This window comes from Triturus cristatus, chromosome 8 (genome assembly GCF_964204655.1).
Source record: "Triturus cristatus chromosome 8, aTriCri1.1, whole genome shotgun sequence".
Lineage (NCBI taxonomy): Eukaryota > Metazoa > Chordata > Amphibia > Caudata > Salamandridae > Triturus > Triturus cristatus.
Genome location: NC_140591.1, coordinates 1,674,306,268 through 1,674,332,587, shown reverse-complemented (window position 1 = coordinate 1,674,332,587; position 26,320 = coordinate 1,674,306,268). Strand labels below are relative to the sequence as shown.

The 26,320-nt window shown below is 50.1% G+C and overlaps 1 protein-coding gene across 1 annotated transcript in view; it reads left to right on the top strand.

The window, feature by feature from the left end:
* Nucleotides 1-26,320, top strand: part of LOC146808567 (pepsin A-like) — a 222,772-nt gene that overhangs the window by 118,142 nt on the left and 78,310 nt on the right. The window contains exon 6 of the mRNA XM_085623591.1: nucleotides 24,011-24,127. Within this exon, the coding sequence (XP_085479717.1) occupies nucleotides 24,011-24,127 (117 nt within the window). The remainder of the gene's footprint in view (nucleotides 1-24,010; nucleotides 24,128-26,320) is intronic.

Genomic DNA, 26,320 nt, shown 5'->3' with positions numbered 1-26,320 from the left:
CAGATATGGACGCAGTGCTTGTCGCACTACTGTAACTTCCGCTGCGCTGTCCAGCAGCGTTAGCGCCCCTGTTAGGTTCTGAAGCTGCGTCCGTACCATCTGAGGCATACCTCGCTGTCAGAGCAGCAACTTTCTTCTTCTGAAACGGGGGTCTTTGACGTGCAGAGTCTTCTTGCTTGCCCTTGCCGTCAGTCTGTCAGGATTGCTCACGTGCTTGCGGTGCACCCCGACTTTTCCCAGCGCCTCCTCCACCGGATTGTGAAGCCGATGTTTCCTGTGAAGAACAAGGAGAGCGTTGTTCAGAAACCTGAAATCTATCAGGTGACTTAATAGTAGCACGATCGCGCAGATCATAAGTGCGTTCACTACTTGACTGGACTGGAGAGGCAGGACGAGACCCCTGCTTCTGTTGCTGTTTCTCCTGTTTTTTCGCCCTCCAACTTTGTTTTGGAAAGTTAGGGCGCTCGTCCTTACCAGACGAATTTGCCTTTGTCTGCTGAGAATAAGGATTTTTCACAGTCGGCTTAACCCCTAAAGCGCTACGACCAACTTCTTTATAGGCCATCGCGATAATTTTCGCTAATTCCCTCGGCTTGTCGTCTTCGTCCACTTATTAAGCACCTGGAACTGCATAGCATCCCCTTTGAGGTTGCCCAATATCATGGTAGCAACCACATCAAAGACACCGACAAGCCGCATACCCAATTCAATAGCAGCCTCCGCACCATGATTCTCTTGAACACGTTTTATAACGCAGGGCAGTACCGACAGAGACGGAGTGCCATAGCACTTCGAGTATGTCGCTGCAAAGACCTTACCCCAGTTTTCACAATCAGCCATACCTGGGACCAAGTCTTTAGGCAAGGCAATGGTAAGGATCCTGTGCTTCTCCACAGGAGATGTACGCGGATAAACCGCTTCTATTTGATCAAATTTCTCAGCAAGCCAATAAGGGAAATCATCCCTATTTTGGGGTCGCTTGCCCACTACCGAATTAACCATAACAGGACTAATAACCACCGCGTGGTGGTCCGTCGGTTGTCCCGCAACAGCAGTAGCGACCACCTGCACGTTGCGTGACACATACTGCACTAGAGCCCTTTCTACTGTAATAAGGGCAGTGTGCAGAACGCGAAACTCAGCCACCGTTACCTGCAGGTAGCGGGGATGAGGCGTAAATCCGGCCAACACCGGCCACGTGGCCCCTGGGATTGACAAAGGGCCCATTCTCGCCGGTGTAACCGCATGGGGAAGGGCGCCATTAAACCAAATGTTATGCTGCCAGGCAGAAATAGGAATTTCTTGAGTCCTATATGGCGTATAGTTGGCTGGTAGTACCGTAGGAGTATAATTATGGTAAGTATCATCGTCCTCACTTACGGCCGGCAAAGTAACCCAAGAGTAGAACAACTCAAACGGGAACAATGCATCGGCACTTACTACACAAATCACAGCCATACCATCGTCTGACACCCCATAATTCGCCAGATGACGTTTCAAGGGTGCTCGGCTATGAGCCGCAATCTCGACCGCCATTAGGACTCCAACAGTAAATCTACAATAAATCAGTAGCACCAGGGTTCAGATTATATAACCTTTTTAATGATCAAGCTTGAATGAACCTATTTAGTCGAAACACAGGTAGGTTAAACCGTCACTCCCTTTATCCGGAAACCAGAGTGAGAGTGTTGTGGACTAATACAAGCACTACTAAGGCGTCTCAAATCAATAGACCAAACGTTAGGTGCGCCATGTTGCAGGGATTCTGCTTATGCGCAGAACTATGCGCAGGAACCCAGGCCCTCAGTGAGTTGCGGTGTACCAAACACTCACCTCAGAACCCAGAACTCCCTATCCGGCCAGCATCAGTGTCCCATTCGTTATCCGAGGTTTAGCTCGGCGGTCCCAATGTATAGACAACCCAGAACAAGCGACTTAGTATATTTCTCAGGAATGGTGGGAATCAGAAACACCTTTTCGTAATTATTCTCGTACCAGTCCACAACAGAATAAACAGATACACGGTGTTAGAAAGGGTAGACGGACCGGGAGGGTCGGCCGGGGTCAGGAGGAGAGGTCTCCGGGGAGAGCCGTCTCCAGCGATCGTACAGATAAGTAACTTCCCCCCCACAGACAGATACCACACACGGATAAGGTTCAGTGTTCTTTATAAGCACTTCTTAAGGTACGGTTGAATGGTACAAGGAGGTCTGGACTCAGGGGTCCCCTCGATTCAAGTCTCTCAAAGCAGGGTAAGGGGTAGCGGGACAGTCTGGTTACCAGTCAGGTAATTCGGATGAGATGATGACTAGCTCACAATCCTCGAGCTTGGTGGTTTAGTTGGTACGGGCCGCGGCAGCGCCAGCAGGTCCCGGTTGAGATGGTCGGTACACGGTCCGCGGCAGCGCCAGCAGGTCCCGGAAAGATGGTCGATGTACGGTCCGCGGCAGCGCCAGCAGGTCCCGGTGAGGATGGTCGTTACAACGGGCCGCGGCAGCGCCAGCAGGTCCTGACGAGGATGGTCGTTACAACGGGCCGCGGCAGCGCCAGCAGGTCCCGACGAGGATGGATGTTGCAGAAGGCCGCGGCAGCGCCAGCAGGCAGGACGATGATTCACAAGAGCGGGCTACGGCAGCGCCAGTAGTCCGTCAAGGCTGAGTTCTCTCGGTGTCTCTCGACTCCAGGATACAACTGCCTTCCTGCTCCGGAGTTGCCCCAGTTATAGGGCAGGCGCCCTTTGATGTCCGGACCCTCGCACTTGGAGGTCGGAGGGCCCGGGATGAAGGTGTCCAGACACCCAGCAGGGGGTGGAGCCAGCGCCTGGGGGAGCTGGAGGCGATCGGCACCTGGCGGGGGAAGAGCTCTTGACACTTCGTTCTCCCATTGACCTGCCAAGTGGTCCGCTCACCTCCTGGGTGGAGGGTGGTGCCGGGATGTCGGGGCCGGCCAGGCCCGGGGTTAGGGTCGGGCCGAGGCCACGCGGCCTCGTGGTGCAGGGCCCAAGATGGCGGCTTGAACCGGCCGGGGGAGCCGGTGGGGCTGGGCCCCGTGATGAGTAGAGGTCCGAGGGCAGAAGATCCGTCGGGAGACGGTGTACAGGTGCTTTTCGTGGGTTATGCCTGGTGGGCCGGAGCTCGGGCCCTGTCGTGCGGGGAGGGAGCAAGCCCTTCGTGTGGCCTGTCCAACATGCGTCCCCCCCAGCTGAAGGCGGGGAGAGTCACCCATCTCCTTGGGGACTCTCTTCGTCGAGGCGGAAAAAGCGGGACAGGCCATCCGCGTTGGCGTGGTCTTGGCCTGGTCGGTGCTCCACAGTGAAGTCCATTCCCTGTAGGGAAATGGACCAGCGCAAGAGTTTTGGGTTCTCCCCCCGCATCTGCATCAGCCACTGCAGGGGTCGATGGTCGGTTTGTACCCGGAAGTGGGTACCGAAGAGATAGGGCCGGAGCTTTTTGAGGGCCCACACCACTGCGAAGGCCTCCCTCTCGATGGTGCTCCAGCGCTGTTCTCGGGCCAGGAGACGTCGACTGATGAAGGCCACCGGCTGGTCATGACCTTCGGGGTTTAACTGAGAAAGGACGGCTCCGATGCCGTGGTCGGAGGCGTCGGTCTGTACCACGAATTCCCAACTGTAATCGGGGGCCTGGAGCACAGGGGCGGTGCACAGGGCGGCCTTCAGCTTCTCGAAGGCCGCTTGACAATCGGGGGTCCAGTTAATCCGCTTCGGCTGGTTCTTGGACGTGAGACCCGTGAGGGGCCCCACGATGCTGCCGTAGTCCTTCACGAACCGCCGGTAGTAGCCGGTGAGCCCCAAGAAGGCTCGGACCTCGGTCTGGGTGACGGGGGGCTGCCAGGACTGGATGGCAGCAATCTTAAGTTGTAGCGGGGCCACCAGCCCGCTTCCCACTTGGTGCCCAAGGTAGGTCACAGACCCTTGGCCAATTTGGCACTTGCCGGCCTTAATTGTGAGGCCGGCCCGCTGGAGGGCCTGTAGGACCTCTTGGAGGTGACGGAGGTGGTCGGGCCAGTGGCGGCTGTATACGGCGATATCGTCCAGGTACGCAGCGCTGAACTCTTCGAGCCCCGCCAAGACCTGGTTCACGAGGCATTGAAACGTGGCGGGGGCATTCTTCATGCCGAAGGGCATGACCTTGAATTGGTAGTGGCCATCGGGGGTAGAGAAGGCTGACCGTTCCTGAGCCCTGGGTGTGAGGCCGATCTGCCAGTAGCCCGCTGTTAGGTCGAAGATACTAAGGTAGCGGGCGGCCCCCAGCCGGTCGATCAGCTCGTCTGCTCGGGGAATCGGATGAGCGTCGGTCCGGGTGACAGCGTTCAAGCCCCGGTAGTCGACGCAGAATCTCAGTTCAGGTGCGGCGCCGGGGGCAGCGGCTTTGGGAACCAATACAACCGGACTGGCCCAGGGACTGTCCGAGGGTTCGATGACCCCTATTGTGAGCATCTTGGCCACTTCCTCCTGTATGCAGGCCCGTACCCGATCTGGTACGCGGTAGGCCCGGTGTCGGACAGGGGGACTATCCCCGGTGTCCACGTCGTGCAAACACCAAGGGGTGACCCCGGGGGTGAGGGAGAACAGGGTAGCGAACTGCAGCAGGAGGTTCCGGCAGCCCTGGCGTTGCTCCGCAGTGAGGGCGTCAGAGAGCCGGACCCCGTCCACGGAGCCGTCATTCTCCTGAGTCTTCAGAAGATCCGGGAGGGGTTCGGAGTCTTCCTCTGCCCCACTGTCCGTAGCCATCAGGAGGCTGAGTTCTGAGCGCACAAAGTGTGGTTTGAGTCGGTTGGTGTGGAGGACCCGAAGGGGGTTCCGGGAGGTCCCCAGGTCGATGAGGTAAGTGACGGGGCTTTTGCGCTCGACCACTTTGAAGGGCCCCGTCCACTTATCTTGCAAGGCACATGGTTCGGTGGGGGACATCACCCATACTTGTTGTCCAGGCTCGAACTCAACGGAGGAGGCATTGTGATCATACCACCTCTTCATGTCCTCCTGGCTGGCCTCGAGGTTCGCCTTGGCCATCTCTCTGAAGCGCCGGGTCTGATTGCGTAGGGCCAGGATGTATTTGAAGACGTCTGGAGGGGTCTTTAGGGGGGCCATCTCCCAACCTTCTTTTACTAGGCTGAGGGGCCCTCGCACAGGATGCCCGTACAGGAGTTCGAAAGGGCTAAAACCGAGGGACTTCTGGGGAACTTCTCGGTAGGCGAAGAGGAGGCACGGGAGTAGTACATCCCACTGGCGACGGAGGGGCTCTTCCAATCCCCCAATCATCCCCTTGAGAGTGCGGTTAAAACGCTCCACTAGTCCGTTCCCTTGGGGGTGATAGGGGGTCGTGAATCTGTAGGTGACCCCGCATTGTTGCCAGAGGGACTTCATGTATTTGGATATAAAGTTCGTGCCTCGGTCGCTGACGACTTCTCGGGGGAAGCCTACTCGGGAGAAGATCCCCATTAGGGCCCGGCCAACCACCGGAGCTGTCACGGTCCGTAGGGGCACCGCCTCGGGGTAGCGGGTGGCATGGTCCACCAGTACTAAGATGAACCTGTGTCCTTGTGCCGTGCGGGGGTCCAGAGGCCCCACAATGTCTATCCCCACCCTCTCGAACGGGGTGGTGACCACAGGGAAGGGTTGCAGAGGGGCTTTCAGCTTCCGACCACTCTTCCCGCTGGCTTGGCATGTGGGGCAAGATCGGCAGTGGTTCAGGACGTCGTTCCTCATTTTCGGCCAGAAAAAGTGGGTCACTAGGCGGCTGTACGTTTTGTCCTGGCCCAGGTGTCCAGCCAGGGGGACATCGTGGGCCAGGTTGAGCAGAAAGTCTCTGAAGCGGAGAGGTACCACCAGTACTCGACCGGCCCCCAGCTCGGCGATTCTTTGCTCGCTGTATAGCAGGTCGTTATCCCAGCAGACCCAGTGAGTTCCGGTGGAGTCCCCTGCGTTCTGGGCGCTGGCTTGTTGGCGGAGTCCCTCGAGGGAGGGACAGGTCTTTTGTTCCTGGCGGAACTGTTCTTGGGTGGGCCCCCCTTCTTGACACCACTGAGCCAGGTCAGGAAGGTCCTGGGGTTGCGCGTCCCCTTCGGTCGTCGGGTCTGGGAGGCTGGCCTCGTCGTTGTCTTCTACTGGGGCGACCGGGGGCGGAGGTGCTGGCCATTCCGGTTCTTCTGATCGGGGGACGGCACGGGCGGCCATGGACCGGGTGGTTATGCAGGCCCAGTCCGGGAGGCCCAGCATCCCCAGGTGCTCTCTTCTCTCAACGGTGGCCCACGGGGAACTCTCGAGGTCATTCCCCAGGAGGCAGTCCACGGGGGCATCGTCCCGGACCGTCACCTTCAACAGGCCGGAGACCCCTCCCCATTCGAATGGGACGCAGGCCATTTGACACATACTCTCAGAGTTGTCTGCCGAGCGGACGGGGCAGAGAATGTTCGGCAGGATCTGCTCGGGCGTCACCAGGTGACTGCTGACGGCCGTCACACTGGCGCCTGTGTCACGCAAGGCCTCGGCTCGCTGTCCATTAATGGTCACCCACTGACCGTATTTCCTGGTGTTAGCGGGTAGGGGAGCCCGCGGGACCATGTCTCTTCCCCCTAAGCACGCCAGGACCATGGCGGCCGGTTCCCACTCTTGCTGGGCCGGCTCATACTCTTCTGGTTCCTCCGATAATCGCTCTTCCCCCAGGGCGGCGGCAGCTACCTGGCGGGGCTTGGGTGTTTGGTTCTGCGGGCAGCTCGGGTCATTGGCGTAGTGGCCGACTCGCTGGCATCGGTGGCACGTGACGTTGGCTCGGACCCCAGGACGCCACGGGGGGTTGCCCCGGCCGGCCGGAGGCGGGGTGCTGGCCACGGGTGTTGCTGGCAAGGCGTCTCTCCCTCGCCCCTGGCCCCCTCCTCCTCCCCGAGGACGGTGCTGGCCTTGGTTGCTTCTGTTCTGTTCGTGTGGCCCCCTCCGGTCCACTCGGGTGCTTTCCCATCGGTCAGCTTCGGCGGCGAGCTGCCGGGGGTCAGTCAGCTTACTGTCGAGGAGGTGCTGCCTGAGCTCGACGAAACAGTTGTTCGACAGGTGCTCCCATACCATTAGGTTAAAGAGTTGTTCGTAGGTGGTGACATGGCTCCCCTTGATCCAACCCTCGAAGGCACGGCTGAAATAGTTCACGTATTCTACCCAAGTTGTACCTGGGATCCGGGTGCAATCTCTGAACCTCTGGCGGTACATCTCGGGTGTGAGGCCGTAGCGGGTGAGGAGGGCAGCCTTCATGTGGTCGTAGGACGACATTTGGTGATCTGGGAGCTGCAATAGGGCATCGCGGCCTTCGTTGACGAACCTCCCCCATAGTCCGGCTCCCCAATCACTCCGGTCGATCCGGTGGGAGGTCATGGCGATCTCGTAGGCTTTAAACCACTGTTGTATGTCGTCTTCTCGGACATACTCGCGGACAACATCCTTGGGGATGTGGACTTTTTTCTCGATTGGCCCCGGGGTGTGTGGTCGCTCAGGCACCCCCAGTTCTTTATTCTGTTTCCGAAGTTCTATCTCCGCTAGTTGGCGCTCGTGCTCGAGCGTTATTTTTTTCTCCTCCAGCTCTCTCTGTCTCTGCTTCTCTTCTCGTTCTTCTCGGAGCCGCATATGCTCGAGGTTGAGTTTCTGTTCAGCTAACTTGAGTTCCCCATCCATCTTGAGTCGTGCCATTTCCAACTCGTGCAATCGGGTTCTTTCTCTTTCTCGGATCTCCTCCTGCGAGAGGCCCGTTCCCCGCTCCTCGGGAGCCGTGGCGTTCCCCTCTGGTGTGATGCTGCTTTGGTCGGAGGGTCCGGCGACCCCAGTTTCTGTCCACGACTCTAGGGCGTGCTTTAGATCATCCTTGGTACTCAGGCCGGTGGTAGCAATGCCAAGTTCTATGCAGAATTGTCTCAGTTCGCGGTGGTTGTATTCTTCTAATTTATCCATTTGGAATTTCTCGGTGGAGCTGCTATCTTTGGCTGACATCGTGTTTTTGTCGTGGGGTGAGCTACTCTCTGTACGAATACGCGTTGATTCGGATCGCGCCGCTGGCCACCAATGTTAGAAAGGGTAGACGGACCGGGAGGGTCGGCCGGGGTCAGGAGGAGAGGTCTCCGGGGAGAGCCGTCTCCAGCGATCGTACAGATAAGTAACTTCCCCCCCACAGACAGATACCACACACGGATAAGGTTCAGTGTTCTTTATAAGCACTTCTTAAGGTACGGTTGAATGGTACAAGGAGGTCTGGACTCAGGGGTCCCCTCGATTCAAGTCTCTCAAAGCAGGGTAAGGGGTAGCGGGACAGTCTGGTTACCAGTCAGGTAATTCGGATGAGATGATGACTAGCTCACAATCCTCGAGCTTGGTGGTTTAGTTGGTACGGGCCGCGGCAGCGCCAGCAGGTCCCGGTTGAGATGGTCGGTACACGGTCCGCGGCAGCGCCAGCAGGTTCCGGAAAGATGGTCGATCTACGGTCCGCGGCAGCGCCAGCAGGTCCCGGTGAGGATGGTCGTTACAACGGGCCGCGGCAGCGCCAGCAGGTCCCGACGAGGATGGTCGTTACAACGGGCCGCGGCAGCGCCAGCAGGTCCCGACGAGGATGGATGTTGCAGAAGGCCGCGGCAGCGCCAGCAGGCAGGACGATGATTCACAAGAGCGGGCTACGGCAGCGCCAGTAGTCCGTCAAGGCTGAGTTCTCTCGGTGTCTCTCGACTCCAGGATACAACTGCCTTCCTGCTCCGGAGTTGCCCCAGTTATAGGGCAGGCGCCCTTTGATGTCCGGACCCTCGCACTTGGAGGTCGGAGGGCCCGGGATGAAGGTGTCCAGACACCCAGCAGGGGGTGGAGCCAGCGCCTGGGGGAGCTGGAGGCGATCGGCACCTGGCGGGGGAAGAGCTCTTGACACTTCGTTCTCCCATTGACCTGCCAAGTGGTCCGCTCACCTCCTGGGTGGAGGGTGGTGCCGGGATGTCGGGGCCGGCCAGGCCCGGGGTTAGGGTCGGGCCGAGGCCACGCGGCCTCGTGGTGCAGGGCCCAAGATGGCGGCTTGAACCGGCCGGGGGAGCCGGTGGGGCTGGGCCCTGTGATGAGTAGAGGTCCGAGGGCAGAAGATCCGTCGGGAGACGGGGTACAGGTGCTTTTCGTGGGTTATGCCTGGTGGGCCGGAGCTCGGGCCCTGTCGTGCGGGGAGGGAGCAAGCCCTTCGTGTGGCCTGTCCAACACACGGGAAAAGTTTAAAGAGTTTATTTTATAAACCTCATGTCCTATTATGCAGCAGTTTGGCTAACATTAGCAGACAAACGATTAAAATCAAAACCATCAGCATAGTTACAATACCATAGAAAATGAAAGGAGCAATCATACTAAAATGACAGTGGCCCTAGGCCACCTTCCTTTCTCTAACACACTAATAGTATTATTAGACTAATAAAAGGTCTCTAGGCTTGAATGGGGAACCCCATACCGTATAGATCAGCTCAGAGAGTTCACATCACAGGATCAGCTATGCTCTGCTCCTAGGAACGCTCTTCTTCCGAATGTAATGAAAACATGTAACACTGCAATATTAAAAGCATTCGGCTTTCAGGTATTTGCAGCTGCGTGCGTGTTATGGCTAAACTAGTGGGCCGATCAACCTGAACTCAACAACATGCACCGTCTAGCGATCCATACTGTTTCTGTTACACTGTGTACAGACCAAGGTCGCTATTCACTGTTCAAGATGTTAACAACAGACAGTTCTCATGTGAAGCAAAGTCGAGTAAGCATTTCTCAATTCTAATAACATGTGACTACAGTGTCGTGTGCAAAAGCAGCAAAAGCGGCAAGATGGCATTCTAACATCTAACGCGGTTATGCTAACTTAGCGTTGTACATAGGTAGATAACGATCATCACTACAAAGTTCCATTGCATTTTTATTTACCCCAAGTAAAATAGAGTATTTGATAGATTACCGAAAGATGTTTGACTACTCAGAAATCAGGTTCCTTAACATTCAGCAGGGAAAGTAAATATATTGTCTAATTAAGAATGGTGGAATGAAGCCTAAACCAAAATAAATCTATCTCCAGGCTTTACCTGTCCCTAAGTCAGCTTGGGTTTTAGAATATCAAGTAAAGTGCTGTGCGTCCAAACAGTCGCTCCTGCTTTCCAATACACTACTCATGCTAGCCACTTGCCCCAGTCCATACAACTCTGTCAAGATTCATTTTCTATGGCCAGAAATCTTTGAGGTAAGACTGCTGCAGGTCAAACTTTTAGCTATTCAGTTGGGAAAACAAACTCAGATAGCACTAAACAATGAATCATGTGTCTATTTTGGTTTAGCAGCAGTGGGGGCTAATGTTGATTATAATCTGAATTGAACAGTTACCACCTGCCGGCTCTGGCTATCTCAACATCTTGGCAGACTATTACTCAACAGAATGAGCACTCACATCACAACCACCGTTGAGCCCAGGTTGCACACATTATGGAAAGAATTGATGATTTCCCAATTACGCAGCAAGTATAAAGCAGTCTTGGGAAAAGCTAAACGCGAATGGGCTAATAAGACCCGGCAGGACTTGCTAAATGCTGCAAAGTGCAAAGATAATCGATCATTCTGGCGCATCTTATCTCACGGGAGCCTTGAGGGGGTAACCACACCAGATTACTTTACTCAACCTGAGACGTGGGTAGATCACTTCTATTCATTATATGAGAAGAGTGAAGAGATCAGTTGTGTGGATGTGAGTGGAAGTTTGCTTGTCTGTGCATCTACTGAAACAAGGAGGGCTGCAGGTAGTGGAGCACCTCTCTTTAGCTTGGACGACACTCTTATAGCGATAAAGAAGTTGAAATCAGCAAAAGCTCCGGAGCCTGACAGGATGCCAGGGGACCTGTTTAATTTGGAACCACTAGTTTGGGCTCCCTATTTAAATCTTTTTTTTTTTTTTTTTTTATGTCCTCATTTTGCCCTTGGAAAATCGCATAGAAGCTCTAGGAGAGAAGAGAAAGGTAAGATACACTGTCACAGGTAAACTGGTAGTGCTATCACAGGCAGGGCCAGCACTCAGTGTTATTCAAACAACTCTCCAGAGGATGCACCGCGAGATATTGATCCATACAGGGGCAATGTTGCTGCTATTGAATACCCATGATCGGTTTATGAAAACCGTACTGTGAGTATATCCATATCTAGGAGGGAGAGCAGACCAAGCAGCGTTAATCATCGGACGATGGGGGGGGAAAAAAAAAAAACCCCAACACACACCTAAGACCAATTCAGAAGGTGCCAAAAATGTCGTTTTTCGGGGTTACCGGGTCTTACTAAGTCCATTTTTGATGTTCGCAGTACTGATGAACGCCAGTCTATCAAGGTGGGTGGCAGTGGATCCTTCCATTTCCTGCAGATCTCTCTTCTTGCAAGTAGGATACAATAAAACAAGAGTTTTTTAACAGGACCTTGAATTTCCAATGATGTTCCAAAAATTACAAGCAAGATGTTGATTGCAATTGGATGTCCCACTGATGTTGTCAACAAAGAGCTGATAGCGTCCCAATAAGGTAACACCAATGGGCAGTCAAAAAACATATGTAAATCAGAAGCTTCTAACAATCCGCACTTAGGGCATGCCACAGTGGATTCAGTAGAAAATTTGGATAACCTTTGTGGGGAATAATAAGCCCTGTGTAGCGTAAAAAGGTGATTCCTACGCAACCACGATGGCTTCACTATATCCCATAAGATTTTAAAGGAGGAATACCAAATGTTCTCAAGATCTATCCCGGGGAAAGAGGAAATCCACAACGTCTCAGGTAAGACGAACTCCCCATCAACCTCATCTAGTAACAAGTTATACCAGAACGAAATCTCTTTAGGTGCAGGAGGTCTGTCCATCATCAGGGTCACTATACTACTCTCACCACCTATTTGAAATCTACCCTTGGCAGAGCTCTGAGTACGGGCCCAACTTGCCATCTGTAAATATTTGAATTTAGAGAGACCCGACCCCACTCTAGCCAATAGGTGATCCCAAGATAGCAAAACTCCATCAAAAAAGAGATCTCCCCAAGTTTCCAGACCAGCCTCTCTCAAAGGTGTTGCCAGACTATCAAGAAGCCATGCCGGGGAACCGGGAGAGTTCCATAATGGTGACCTACCTGAAAAATAGCCCACCTTTATTGCACCTCTTAGTTTGACCCATGTTTTTATAAAACCCAACAAAATCTTCAACTTAATCTTTTTAAAAAACTTAGGATCCCCAAATTTAAACAGAAAACCCTGCTGGTCTACACCCCTTCCCCTCAATAATGCAGCAAACATGCTTCCTATACCCACGTTAATCGGCATCTTAAGCAGCATCCTAGCATGGGAAAGTTGGAAAGCCCAAGCATATAGTTGTAAATCGGGTGCTGCTAGTCCCCCCTTTTCTCTACGGCGCCTAATCTTTTTCCATGCTATCCGAGGTATACGCTCGTTCCAAATAAAAGAACTAATAAGACCTTGCAACTTTTGTAGAATAGAAGGATCAAAATACAACGGGATATTATTAAACAGAAAAGAAATCTTGGGCAAAATAAACATTTTCACCAAATTAGCTCTACCCAAGATGGAAAGGGAGAGCAGAGACCACGACCTCATAAGCTTTCTACAATCTCTCATGACTATATCTAGGTTCAGCGGTACGATTTTATCTATGTCCCTAACGATAGTAAGTCCGAGATACCGCATGGAATAATTTGGCTGGACCCCTGCCACTGGCTCAGCCTCATTCCATGTCATCATCTCTGTTTTAGATGCATTAATCTGGTATCCTGACATCCCACCGTAGTCATTAGCCTGTGCAATGACCGCAGGTAGTGCTGTACACAGATCGGAGGAAAAGATGAGAATGTCATCTGCATACAGGGCTACCTTCCTCTCCCATCCCCTATAGATAAAAGGCTTGATATCCAAATCATCCCTCAATCGTTGGGCAAAGGGCTCGATGTATAGATCAAATAGGAGAGGGGAGAGTGGGCAGCCCTGTCTGGTACCCCGGGTTATATTAAAGGGGTCTGACAACTCCCCATTGACCAACAAGGAAGCTGTAGGGTTCCGATACAGCAAACTGACCGCTCCACGGAAAGCCTCCCCAATGTTAAACTTCACCAAGACCCCCGACAGGAATGTCCAATTCACCCTGTCGAAGGCCTTGGTGGCATCCAACGTGATGACAGCTAAAGGCAAGGAATCCGCAGTCGCCATGTCGATAGCACCCATCAGATCATAAGTCAGCTCAAAGAGCTGGCGACCCTTCACAAAACCTCGCTGATCCTGATGTAAAATACAAGGTGCCACCACCCCCAGTCTTTTGGCCAGGACAGATGTAAAAAGCTTATAATCTGAGTTTAGGATGGAAATTGGTCTATATGACCCACAACTATCAGCCTGTTTACCAGGCTTTAATAACAACGTAATAGAGGCATCATTCCAAGATGGGGGAGGGTGCACTCCCTCCAAGAAAATCTGATTAAACATCTGGGTTAAGAAGGGAACTATTGCTGGTAATAAAACCTGATAAACCTCCGAAGGGAGGCCATCCGGACCTGATGCCTTACCCTTCTTACTACCTAGGATAGCTCCAGTTACCTCTTCTTTTGTGATAGGTCTATCCAAGGCATTTTTCTGAACAGAAGAAAGAGAAGGAAGAGATACTCCATTCAGCCAGTCCTCAACTTGTTGTGCATCAATGCTTTTATCCTCGTGATATATGTTCTCAAAATAATCACGAAAGGCATTTCTGATATCCTTATCCGCTGAATGGACCGTACCTTCTACCGAAATTTGATCTATATTATTTCTAATACGATCTGTTTTCGCTTTCCAAGCCAAAAGCTTTCCTGCACTTTCTCCATATTCAAAATGGGCCATCTTACCGGCCTCCCATCTCTGAAGAACTCGTAAATTCAAGATGGAGCTCAGTTCCCCCTTTAATGCAGATAATTTATTTTGCCAGTCTTCCAATATCTCTGGTGGAGCGGCAGAATGTAGCAGAATATTCTCCTGCACCTTAGCCATATCAGCTTCCAACGAGGTGACCGTGTCTCTATAAATTTTTCTTTTATACGAGACCTTGTTAGTAATTAGCCCCCGCAAAAAAGCCTTGAACGCGTCCCATACAAAACCGGAGGAAGCTGAGCCAGTATTGTTATCAAGAAAATACTGTGATTCGGTTCTTAAAAAAGAGATATCGTCTGGAGCATGGAGGAATGAGCGGTCAAATGACCAAGTTCTAACTGTGGTCTCTGACAACCCAGCAAATTCAAGGCATAGAGCAGCATGGTCAGAGAGATGAAAGGGAAGATAATAAACCTTTTGTACCAGTTTAACTAGTTCCTGACTGACCAATGCTAAGTCTATCCTTGACTGGTGTTGATATTTATAATTGCGAAATGAGACGCCCTGTCTTAGACCAGACTTAAGTCTCCATATATCCACATATCCGAACTCCTTCATTTTATCAAGTAAAAAAGACCTAGTTTTAGATGGAGATATAGGTCTGTTAGATGAAGATTTATCGAGAAGAGGGTCCAAGACCACATTAAAATCTCCAGCCAGGATAATCGGTTCTGGATAAAGAAGCAGATGGCAAAACACAGTACCCAGAACTGATGGGTCATCCTGGTTAGGCCCATAGTAACCTACTATGGTAACTCAGACCCCAGCTATAATTACCGAAACAATGAGCCACCTCCCACTAGAGTCAGTAAGTTTGTCAACTAGCCTTGCTTTTAATGATTTTTTAAAAATAATTACAACACCTCTAGTATTAGAGTTTTGTGTGGTAGATACGCAGAAATCAACCCATCTATTTTTCTTAACTAAAGAAAGAATCTCTTTTTCTGTAAGATGAGTTTCCTGTAATATAAGTATTTGAGCATCGAAATCTCGAAGATACTGCATAATCTTCCATTTTCTTGGACTGGAGCGCAAACCATTACCGTTCCATGAAAGAACTCTAAACTTATCCATAACAGCAAATTCCACTCCCCAGCCAGGTGTTCACCTCATGGTCACAAAAAGAAAAACCTCTACCTCTACTAACAGTACTACCTTTCCCCTGCAAAACTATGATTCTCCATACCAGTGAAAGATAACACTGGGCAAGAAAAGAGGACTTTTTTAAAATTTTAACTTGCACCAACCCCTCGTGCCCCCCCAAACCTCCCCCCACCCAATGGAAAACCCTTGCTTTATCTATCTGGATAAACCAGTAGATAGCACTCTTACTGAGCTCCTGTCCTATCCTGACCTATCTTTGCTGATATATTTACGCCCTCAAGATGTGAAGAAAAAAAGAAGAAGAAGAAGATTAGAAAAAATAGGAAAAGCCAATATATTATAAATCCTGCAGTGTACAAAAGAAATTCCTCTTTTTTTTTTTTTTTTTTTTTATAGCCTTCCCTATAGCAATGAATGGACCCATTTTTACAAAAACCATACTCTACTCTGCTCTGCTCTTAACTTGAGGCCCCCTTATCTTTATTCTTATCTCTACTCTTCCCCAGAGAAATTAGGAGCTCATCAGCCGCCTGCACAGATCGAATATTGTGCATAGTGTTATTATGCATGACCTTCAGGGCGGCTGGGAATACTAGTTGGGCCACTGCACCAAGGCTCCTAAATGCCTCCAGCCTCCTCCCGAACTCCCACTGCTTATCCAGAGTGGCCCTTGATAGGTCTGATCTAACCTGAAAGTTGAACCCCTTCCCACTCAATGACTTCTGCTTTAGGGCCAAACTCAGGATAGATTCCTTCAGAGTGTAAGTACGGAAGTTCACCAGTATTTTCCTTGGTTTTTCCCTTTGAGGGTTCCTCCTGAAGGGGTCTCTATGGATACGCTGGATGTCAAGAGATAGATCCTCAACCGACTGATCTAATCTCAGGGATTCTTTTAGCAGTTGGGTGATATATTGCTTAATATCTGACCCCTCACTACCTTCCGGAATGTTGGGAATACGGAGGTTATTACGGCGTGCATTATTCTCTAAAGACTCCATCCTCTCAGCCAACATCAGATCCTCCTTTTTAAGCTTACCAATATCTAATTTGGCGTCATCCAAATGCAAAGACATGACTGTCATATTATCCTCCAATCTTTCCGTTCTTGTAGCGAGGCTGACTAGTTTACTATCTAGAGACTCGCAAAAATTCTGAATTTCAGATTGGATAGTTGCCGAGGCCTCAAAGCCTTTTTTAATGTCTGCTGATAAAGATGAAAACATCGTCTGGAGGTATGAAGCTAAAGATGGATCAACCCCGCCAGCTGAGTACGTATCTGAAGCAGAGGCAGAAGCTGTACCCCCTCGACCATCTTCCTGTGGTAAATCGATACTATGTGAGGACCCTAATAACGAAGACTCAGGAATATTCATCGTTGGTAAAAGCTCCATAGCCGAATGCTTTGAGGGTGACAAGGAGGTCAAAGGCTCTGTGGAGCATGGAAGATCTATTTGGTTTTGTAGTAAGGTAGTCGACGGTATGACACTCGGTAAACCCATCGAATTTGACCCATCATTAGTACTTTGGAGCAAGACACTGGGCGAGATATTGGACGAGAGGGCTGACGGTTGTCCCAAAGCACTGAGACTCACAGCAGGGGGTGTGGAACTTTGAGTAGGGAGGACTAAAAGAGTACCGGTATTATCCCCAGCCTCAACATCCTCCTCTAAATTCGTATCTGTCTTTCCAACCGGGAACAGTGAGGCGCTTGTTTTAGCAGGCCCTGAAAGAATAATCGGGTCTGTAGTCAATACTGAAGATTCAAGATTGTTCTGCAACGCCATCATGGAAGAAGTATTTTCAAGTAATTGCTGATCGGGAAGACGCAGGACTTGTGGAGTAGCCTTAAAGTAGGACCGCAAGGACGGCGTTATCCTAGATTCTATACTTTTAGGAGTATTCTTAGCTGTATTTTTAGCTACCTTGACATTTTTAACGATCTTAGGGTTTTTTACTGTTTTTACTGTTTTATTAGAAAAAACACGTTTCGCCTTAACCTCACCTGAGAGATATGAGGAGACTCTTGTTTTAAAGAGGGCCCCTTGAGTCTTTTGAGTTGTCTGGTTCAAGTTCAAAGACACCTCTGAATTCAATTGCATCAGACCCCCCTCGATCGATTCAACGGTCACACCAACAGTTTTAACCTTTATATTTAAAGCACCTTCCCCCGCTCTCCTTACCCCCTGCTCCAAGTTTACAGGGGAAATACTAGCTTTAACGACGTCCTGCGGGGGAGGCAGCAACCTGAAAACAGAGTTAATGTCAGGGGCTTCTAAACAAGCAGGCACAAATCCCACTGGTTCCTCTGGGCTCCTCGACCTGCCCGAACCCCCTTGCACCAACTCTATCTCCCCCCGAGATTCCACATACCTCGACACATCTCTTGCGCGTTTAGCCCTCTCTCTCTCCTCCACACCCCCCCTTCCCTCCTACCAAGCTCAGAGGCGATATCCGTATGAAATTCTTCCCTGCGAGGTCCCTGGAGAAGGCTACGGGCCCTCCTTCCTCGGCGCAGCTCCAGTGCAGCAAGACCCCACAGCTGCAAGCCGAGAATGGCCTGCCCCGGGACTCGACAGTCAACCAGCAGTCCTGGCAGTCCTGGCCTCTCCCCCGCAGCATCCGACCTGAGACCGGAGGGAGGAGCATATGCAGTGGCAGTAACTCCGCGGGGATCAGCCCGCAGATCAACAGCTCCGGCGGCAACAATGACGGCGTCGGACCCAGAGCCAAAAGCCAAAAAGACGCTTCTCCTCGCACGCATAAGACAACGAGGTATTAACGAAGGAGCGGTGTCATTTTTACGGACCCGCGATACAAACACGCGTCCTCGCGTTTATCCTGCTTATCCGCATGGACAGGAGCTCGGCTAGAGTGCTGCGACAGCTCACCTAGCTGCCGCCATGTTTTCCGTCCCCCTCCCTATTTAAATCTTGTGTCCAATGCAGTTGCTAACAGGGGAAACGACCAGAGACAGTGTTGAAAGAGTGTTGGTGTGGGGGTGTGGGAAAAAACGGAACTGGGAACTGCGTTTTTTTCTTGCTCTGTGGAAAATTTGGAAATACTTTTACTCTGCTTTTATTCTGTTTTTAAAACTACAAAACCGCTGTAAAATCTATCTCACTTTGTTGCTGCTTTGTTCTTTTGCACAAAGGTTGGTCTTCTTAGCTCTGCACTCGTGCTCTACCGGAACTAGCGCTTTTGCGCTAGGAGGTCAGCACTCTAGTCTTTTGGCCGGCGCCTCCATAAAACGTCACCCTGGAGCGACCGCGCGTTAATTGACAGTGTTGAAAGAGTGTTGGTGTGGGGGTGTGGGAAAAAACGGAACTGGGAACTGCGTTTTTTCTTGCTCTGTGGAAAATTTGGAAATACTTTTACTCTGCTTTTATTCTGTTTTTAAAACTACAAAACCGCTGTAAAATCTATCTCACTTTGTTGCTGCTTTGTTCTTTTGCACAAAGGTTGGTCTTCTTAGCTCTGCACTCGTGCTCTACCGGAACTAGCGCTTTTGCGCTAGGAGGTCAGCACTCTAGTCTTTTGGCCGGCGCCTCCATAAAACGTCACCCTGGAGCGACCGCGCGTTAATTGACAGTGTTGAAAGAGTGTTGGTGTGGGGGTGTGGGAAAAAACGGAACTGGGAACTGCGTTTTTTCTTGCTCTGTGGAAAATTTGGAAATACTTTTACTCTGCTTTTATTCTGTTTTTAAAACTACAAAACCGCTGTAAAATCTATCTCACTTTGTTGCTGCTTTGTTCTTTTGCACAAAGGTTGGTCTTCTTAGCTCTGCACTCGTGCTCTACCGGAACTAGCGCTTTTGCGCTAGGAGGTCAGCACTCTAGTCTTTTGGCCGGCGCCTCCATAAAACGTCACCCTGGAGCGACCGCGCAGCGGACGCGCGCAGCGGGCGCGCCGGCGGCGCGCCGAAGGCGCGCCAAAGGCAAGCCCGTCTGCGCCCGTCCGCGCCTCGGACGTGCCTTCTGTGCCTAATACTGTTAGCAATGCCGCCGACGAGCCCTTATACTGTATGAAGTCGCCTATGGTGCGGCACTGCTACTCCCGGTCTCAATTGATCCAGTTGCGCACCGTACCCCAAACTCTGAAAGCACCGGCGCGGGCGCACGTCCCCATGACTATTAGCAGCTCTCCTCAGGTGGGATTGAAGTGTGGACTTCTAAATGTGAGATCTCTTCCTAAACACTCCATAGAGATTCAGCTGTTGATTGAAGAACATGACTGCGACATCTTGTTCATGACAGAAACCTGGCTTGCTCCTGGTCTTGATTTGGAACTTGGCGCCACCTGCCCCCCTGGGTTCAAAGCCTTTCACAAGCCTAGACCCAGTGGCAGGGGTGGCGGCATTGGGATGGTTTTCAAGGAAGGCTGGGATTTCTCGCCATTCGATATTGACGAGATTTCGCAGTTTGAATCCTTGGGCTTCTCACTGAGAGATAGGTCAGGCCATGTTCTGACTGGAATTCTATGCTATAGACCTCCGGGAACCATGAGCGAACAGTCTCAACAGCAGTTCCTGGAGGTGATCAGTAATTTGGCACTTACTCATCGCAGGCTACTGATTTTGGGAGACTTCAATCTCTGGCCTAATGCTTTGATGAAAACTGCGTTTAACAACATCATTCAATCCTGCGCCAATTTTAATTTGTTACAACATGTGCTGGAAGCCACACATTCGGCAGGACATGCTCTGGATCTAATCTTTGCGGCAGAGAATGTAGTGACCGTGGACAACATCCTCCCAGTGGATTGGTCCGATCACCATCTAATTAGTTTCAGAGTCCTGTCGATCTTTAGGGGTTGTACCCCCCCGCCTAAAGAAAGTAGTAGTATCTTAAGCAGGGATTGGAAATCCCTGAGAAGGAAAGCTCTGGGGGCCCCTTTATTTAAGGAGGCTCCCCTCCCCGTGCCAGGGCGCTCAGTCGACTGCAATTTTAAGCAGCTTTGTAGCTACATCACAACCACCATCAACAGGACTGCCCCACTGAAATGGGTTAGGAAAAGAAGCTCCCCTTCGGCCCCCTGGTTTTCCGAGGAACTAAGAGTTTTTAAAATTCAATGCAAACATGCAGAGAGGCAGTGGCGTAGGCAGTACCTGACCAGCGACAAGATTATCTGGCGTGAACTGCTGGTCAGGTACAAGCAAGCCATCGCTTCCACTAAAGCACTGTATTTTGCTGATCTTATTTCAAACGCCGCGAACAAAGCTAAATGTGTTTTTAACATCTTGAGAGGTGTTGCTAACCCAGAGTGTCTGACGAATAAGATCATCCCTTCACAGGATTTGTGTGATGGGCTGGCTGCCTTCTTCCACAACAAAATAAAGGGAATCCTTGATGGCATGCAGCCTAACTCTGTTACTAGCCACAAGGCTGGAACTTGTACTTCCACAGTGGATACGCCTGACTGTATTTCCACAGTAGATACGCCTGATTGTACTGTGCTGAAGCCAGAGGTACCCATGGGACCTTGTATAGATCACTGGACCTGCCCTTCTTTGGAGGATTTCTCTGGGTTGGCTATGAAAGTTTGCTCTGGCTCACCCTTAGACCCTATTCCGCAGAAATTCTGGAAAGAATTAGGGTCAGATACCTTTCCGCACCTCCATATGATTATTAACCAGTCATTAATCTGCGGTGTAGTTCCTGCCTGTTGGAAGGATGCGTTGGTATCCCCCCTGTTAAAAAACCCCTCGCTGGATCCCGCCTGCTACGGGAGCTATCGCCCTATCTCTTTACTGCCCTATCCAGTTAAGATAGTTGAGCGACTTGTTAGCCAGGAGCTTTCTGAGTTTCTTGAGAGCAATAGGATTTTGGAGGAGAATCAGTTCGGCTTTCGTCCAGGGCATGGTACTGAGTCTGCCCTGATCATTGCTATGGACGATTTGCGAATGCGGGCGGACAAGGGGCACTCTGCAACTTTGATACTGCTTGACTTGTCCGCCGCTTTCGATACGGTTAGCCATAGTATTTTACTACTTCGGCTTGAGGAGATAGGGGTTACAGGTATGGCCCTTAAATGGCTATGCTCCTATCTATCGGATAGACGGCAAGCGGTCTTTATGCCTCCATTCCAATCAGATTTTTTGTTGAACAAACAGGGGGTTCCACAGGGTTCCTCTATTAGCCCTATTTTGTTCAATGTTTATATGCGCCCTTTGGTGCAGATCATCAATTCCTGCAATATCTCTGCAGTTAATTATGCAGATGATACGCAACTGATTATCTCCTTGGATGGTGATGATCAGGTGGACTCTTTATCCTCTTTCCACAAGTGCATGATAGAAATGACAACCTGGCTGAGGAATAATGATCTGCAGTTCAATGGTGCCAAAACTGAGATTCTACATTGCTCAGTGGGAAGGGTGCCTTTTACCCTTCCTTCCAATTTCTGGCCTCTCCCTCTGGATACCCCTCTGGTTCCAGTAAAGACTGCTCGCAATTTGGGTGTCTGCCTTAATGAGAATCTAAGTCTGGAGTCACATGTCAACAAGGTAACTTCAAACTGTTTTCTGATCATGAGAGGTCTACGTAGGATTTTGCCCCTTCTTCCCTCTCATGTACGAGGTACAGTAGTCCGATGCACAATCCTTAGTCGCCTGGACTACTGTAATGCCTTGTTGCTTGCTTCCCCCACATATCTGATTCAGAGACTTCAACGGATCCAGGCTGCTGCCGCAAAGCTTGCTCTTCTCAGACCGCGCTTTCTTCAAGCACTAGGGCCTTGTCCGAATTACACTGGCTGCCCGTGCATCAGAGAATCTTGTTTAAATCTCTGTGTGTAGTTTTTAAGGCTCTTCATGGTGTTGGCCCTATACCACTGCAGAATCTCTTCAGTTGGTATACACCTACGCGCATGCTGCGCTCTTCTTCAGCTAGGCTGGCCTTGACTCCCAAAACAACGAGAGTCACCCTGGGAGGCCGTGCCTTTAGCTCTGCGGCTGCACGTTTATGGAATAGCCTCCCTGTGGAGCTACGACTGGTCCGGGATCTGACCCTTTTCCGCAGACAGCTGAAAACCTGGCTATTCCCCAGAACCTAATCCTTAGTCCCCCACTGTCTCCTTCTTCACTCTGTCTTTCAGCGCCAGGATGCCCGTTGGGTTGCAGTGCGCTCTATAAATTTAAATACATACATACATACCTGGAGAGGAGCGGAAATAATAACCATATACAAAAAAGGTGACGCTTCATCCCCATCGAATTACAGGCCGATTAGCCTGTTGGACAACCTACAAAAACAAAATTCTAGACAGGTCCTGGATAAATTGCAAATCTGGATGAACGAGTATGAGATTATGTCGCCTACCAAGCAGGTTTCTGCTCTAAAACTAGTAGCTGTGACCAGGTGTTCAGGCTAATTCTACTAATATGGAAATATGTACAACTCACAAAACAGAAACTGTACGTAGCCTTTGTTGACCTTCGCGTCACCTTTGATTTGGTACCCCGGGAAATGCTTTGGTCAGTGTTAAAAGAAATGGGAGATCTGGACCAACTTGTTAACTTGCTGGCTGGATGCATAAACATAGCTATGCACAGGTCCGTTGAGGGGAAAGGCAGAGAGCTAACTAGTAAAATCCCTATTCAGAGACAGGTACACCAAGGCTGTGTCCTTGCGCCCACGCTGCTTTCCCTCCATGTAAATGGAGTGATCAACGAGCTGCAGGACTGCAAAAATGACTCACCAATGTCGAATGGTAGGAAAGTACCGATCTACTGTTCGCTGATGACTCGTTACTCATATCCTGGTCCCCAATGGGACTTCAGAGGCTGATTAATAAATTATTGGGTTTTTGTGAGGCCAGAGGCTTGGAACTGAACACTGATAAAACAAAATATATGGTTCTTGGCAAATCTAAGGGGAAATGCAGGCCAGTAAAGATACTGGGGAAACAACTTGAGAGGGTGTCCAAAGTCGAATATTTGAGTGTAAGACTAACGGAAACCCTGAGCTGGGATCCACAAATAGATGATAGCCAACTAACCTCATGCTATAAATCGAAACCTATACTGCGGTTCCATAAGCAGTCTTGATCTAGGTCACTTACCCCCGCCATAGAGGTTTACAAAATGAAAGCACAACATGCTGCACGCTATGGTGCTGAACTCTGGGGGCATTGTGACCTGCACCAGCTAGTGGTGAGCGAAGATATATGCGCTAGGGCTTTGATCCCTGTTCCAAGTAGTACCCCGTTGATCCCCCTGTTCTTTGACCGAGGTATGAGGAGAATTGGTGATGTGGCAGCTCTTAAGACACTTACCTATTGGCTACGCATTTGGTCTGCCCCAGAGATAGCTCAATACTGCGAATCCCTGAAGAAGCCTTGAACCTAAGTGGTGCTAAACGTATCCCTTGGTCGAAACACATAACATTTTATATGTAGGCTGTTGGGGATGACTCATCTGTGGGAGATTCCGGAATCTTTTAGCAGGAACGTTATCCCTATTGTGAAAGCTAAATATTGGGCAGATGTAGAAGAATAGTGCGTGACAAACTGCTCAGTGGGGCGCCTGACCATGATGGTGGTGGTGATGATGATAGTGGTGACGATGATGATGATTTGGCCTCATAATTGAGCTTGGGTTTGAAAGGGATTTTACTTTTGTTGTGAAGTTCAACGTTAGCCATAAGTAATAGTTTAAAAGGAAATCGCTGGGTAGCGAATGAGGAGCATAGATAGTCCTTTTAAAATGTTTAAATAGTGTGCTGTACTTGAATGACATCTAGTTGTGTTGTAGGATTCCAACACAATGATAAATGGTTTGTGGTAGGTCTGCGCAGATTGCATTTGTCCTCTCAATGACGAGGAACTAAAACACTGGAGGTGATCAAATAAACATTTACAGCAAAAAGAATCTGGTCTTGAAAATGCACCTCCCTTTGACATGTTGGCCTATCATGGGTGGGTGGACTGTTCAATGTAGATCAATCAATGTAGACTCAGTGCTGTACCGCTTGCTTCCACAGCAATGAAGACAACGGCAGCGTCCTGATCCTGGGTGGATACAACTCCTCCTACTTCACCGGGCCCCTGGGCTGGGTGCCCGTCTCCCAGGAAGGGTACTGGCAGGTCACCATGGACAGGTACCTTCTCCTTTCATTCTTTTCATGCAGTGTTGGTGGAACATTGGAGAAAGTGCTGAAATTCTGCATGTGTGAGAAGAGAATTCAAGAATTCAAGGGTTAACAGTTCATTAAGAATCTATTTATTAAAAATTTATTTATAATGAATAAATTAATAATGCATTTCTGAAGAATGTAATGCGAATGAAAGAATGAATTTGAAGTGCTTTGTGATCACCTGACCTTTTGAATGGAAAGTGCTGATTCACAAGTCACGTGTGTACAGTGTACAGTGGCCGGATGCTTTGCAGCTGTTACTGCATCTGTAAAGCACCGAATCACTACCCAGGGCAAGAATAGGCATTGTATAAGCCGTTCATTTTGACGGTTTCCGGTCGGCAAATGAGACCTTCAGACTGTGCTTAATTTGTAAACAAACAAGTGCCAGGGCCCTGGTCAGGAGGCCACCACGGCTTGCACCACGGGTTGCCTCACCAGCACTGACAATGACAGTACCAACACAACTACAAACCGTCACCCTGCCACAAGTGTGACAGTTCAGACACTTCCATGCACCCCAACACTATTAGGATGGCTTGGCGGCAAGTATTGGTCCCTTTTAATGTATATTGATCTAATAAACGCTGTTGTTGTGCTAAATTAGATGGACATCGCCACCATGTGGCAGACTGTCATAAGTGACGGTGATGACAATTAAGAACCGGTGCCGAGCACCGGAGCCACCAGCTCAAATTAAGCACTGTCTGCAGACATCAGTAGGAGCAGGCAGTGGTCCCCTGTGGTCTCCTTTACAATGTGCCACTTTACGTGCTATTGTTTGTGACCCCTGTTTCTTTAAGGGTCAAAGGCACCAGTATTGTTATTTAGGTCTATGCAGGTTTCCTCCTGTGCTTCTACTAATGTACAAAACCTGCAGTACAATGTATTTTACATGTCACGCTTCATAGGTTTGTCTAATGCACTTGGCAGCATTTTCAGGATGCCTGAAAGACCCAACATGAATCACGCAAGTCTGCCGAACTGACGCTTCTGCAGTGCACAGCCTGTCCTTCCCCTTTAAGAAATTCAGGGGCAGATTTCTAATTCTTTCACATAACGCAGAAGCAAGACAACTTGCTGCGCTGTGCAGCAAGAAAGGGAGAGGGTAGGAATGCACCATATGTAGCCAGATATGGCACATTCCTGCACTTTGCCTGGGCTGGTGCTCAACCTGCTGCCGAGCGCCAATGCAGGCACCCTTGGGCTATGGTGCAATTGTGTCTCTGTGGTTTTTGCATGGGAGGGGACGCCTTCCTCCACAAAAACAATCCTCAGAAACGTTTTCCTCTTTCTAAGTGTGCTGCAGAATGCAGACCACTTAGAAAAGCAGAAACAACGAGAAACAATAAAGATATATCATCATGTTACAACTCCCCTGGGAAGTCATTGCATTTTGACGCATCCCCAGGTTTACCAGTCCTGGTAAATCTGTAAATGCGCAAACATCCAAGGGTGGTGCATGTGGAACACCCATGCACCACCCATGAAAGGTCTCCCAGGAGCAGGGTGATGGAAGGCAGTGACTTGTGCTGTCTTGCATTACTCTAGATTTCCCAAGCCCCGCAGGGCCGCGCAGGGTGGCCTGGTGTTGTTTGATAAATCTAACTCAGGCATTACGCTGCCCTTGCAACACCACGCATGATGCGAGGGCAGCCCAATACTATGATAAATCTGCCCCTACCGGCCTGATTACAATGCGAGGCGTTATTTATCACCCGTGATATATAACGACACCCCAGAGTACGCTATTTATCAACTGCGATAAATAACACCTGTCATGAGTTTATGGGGAATAACATGCAGATTTGGTGTTTAATGCCCCAAAACCCGCATTATATGATAAATACCATATGTTTACCCCTATTTCATTTTGACAGTTTTGACCTACCATAATTTGACGAATGTTGGGTTATTAAACACATTTGATAATTATTGTTTGCGTTAAAACCAAACTCGTAATTCCTTCTCGTGCGTAAACAGAGGTCCAACATGTAATCAGGCCCTAAGTGTGTAGGTGTAGTGCGGCTACGCACATATCCTGAGGATTGCACACCATCTGGGAGGAGGAAGACACTAACCAGGCCTGGGGAGCAGCACTGATTGGATGAGGTTGTTCCTCCCCTTGCACCGATTGGTGGACTCTACAGTGATGTT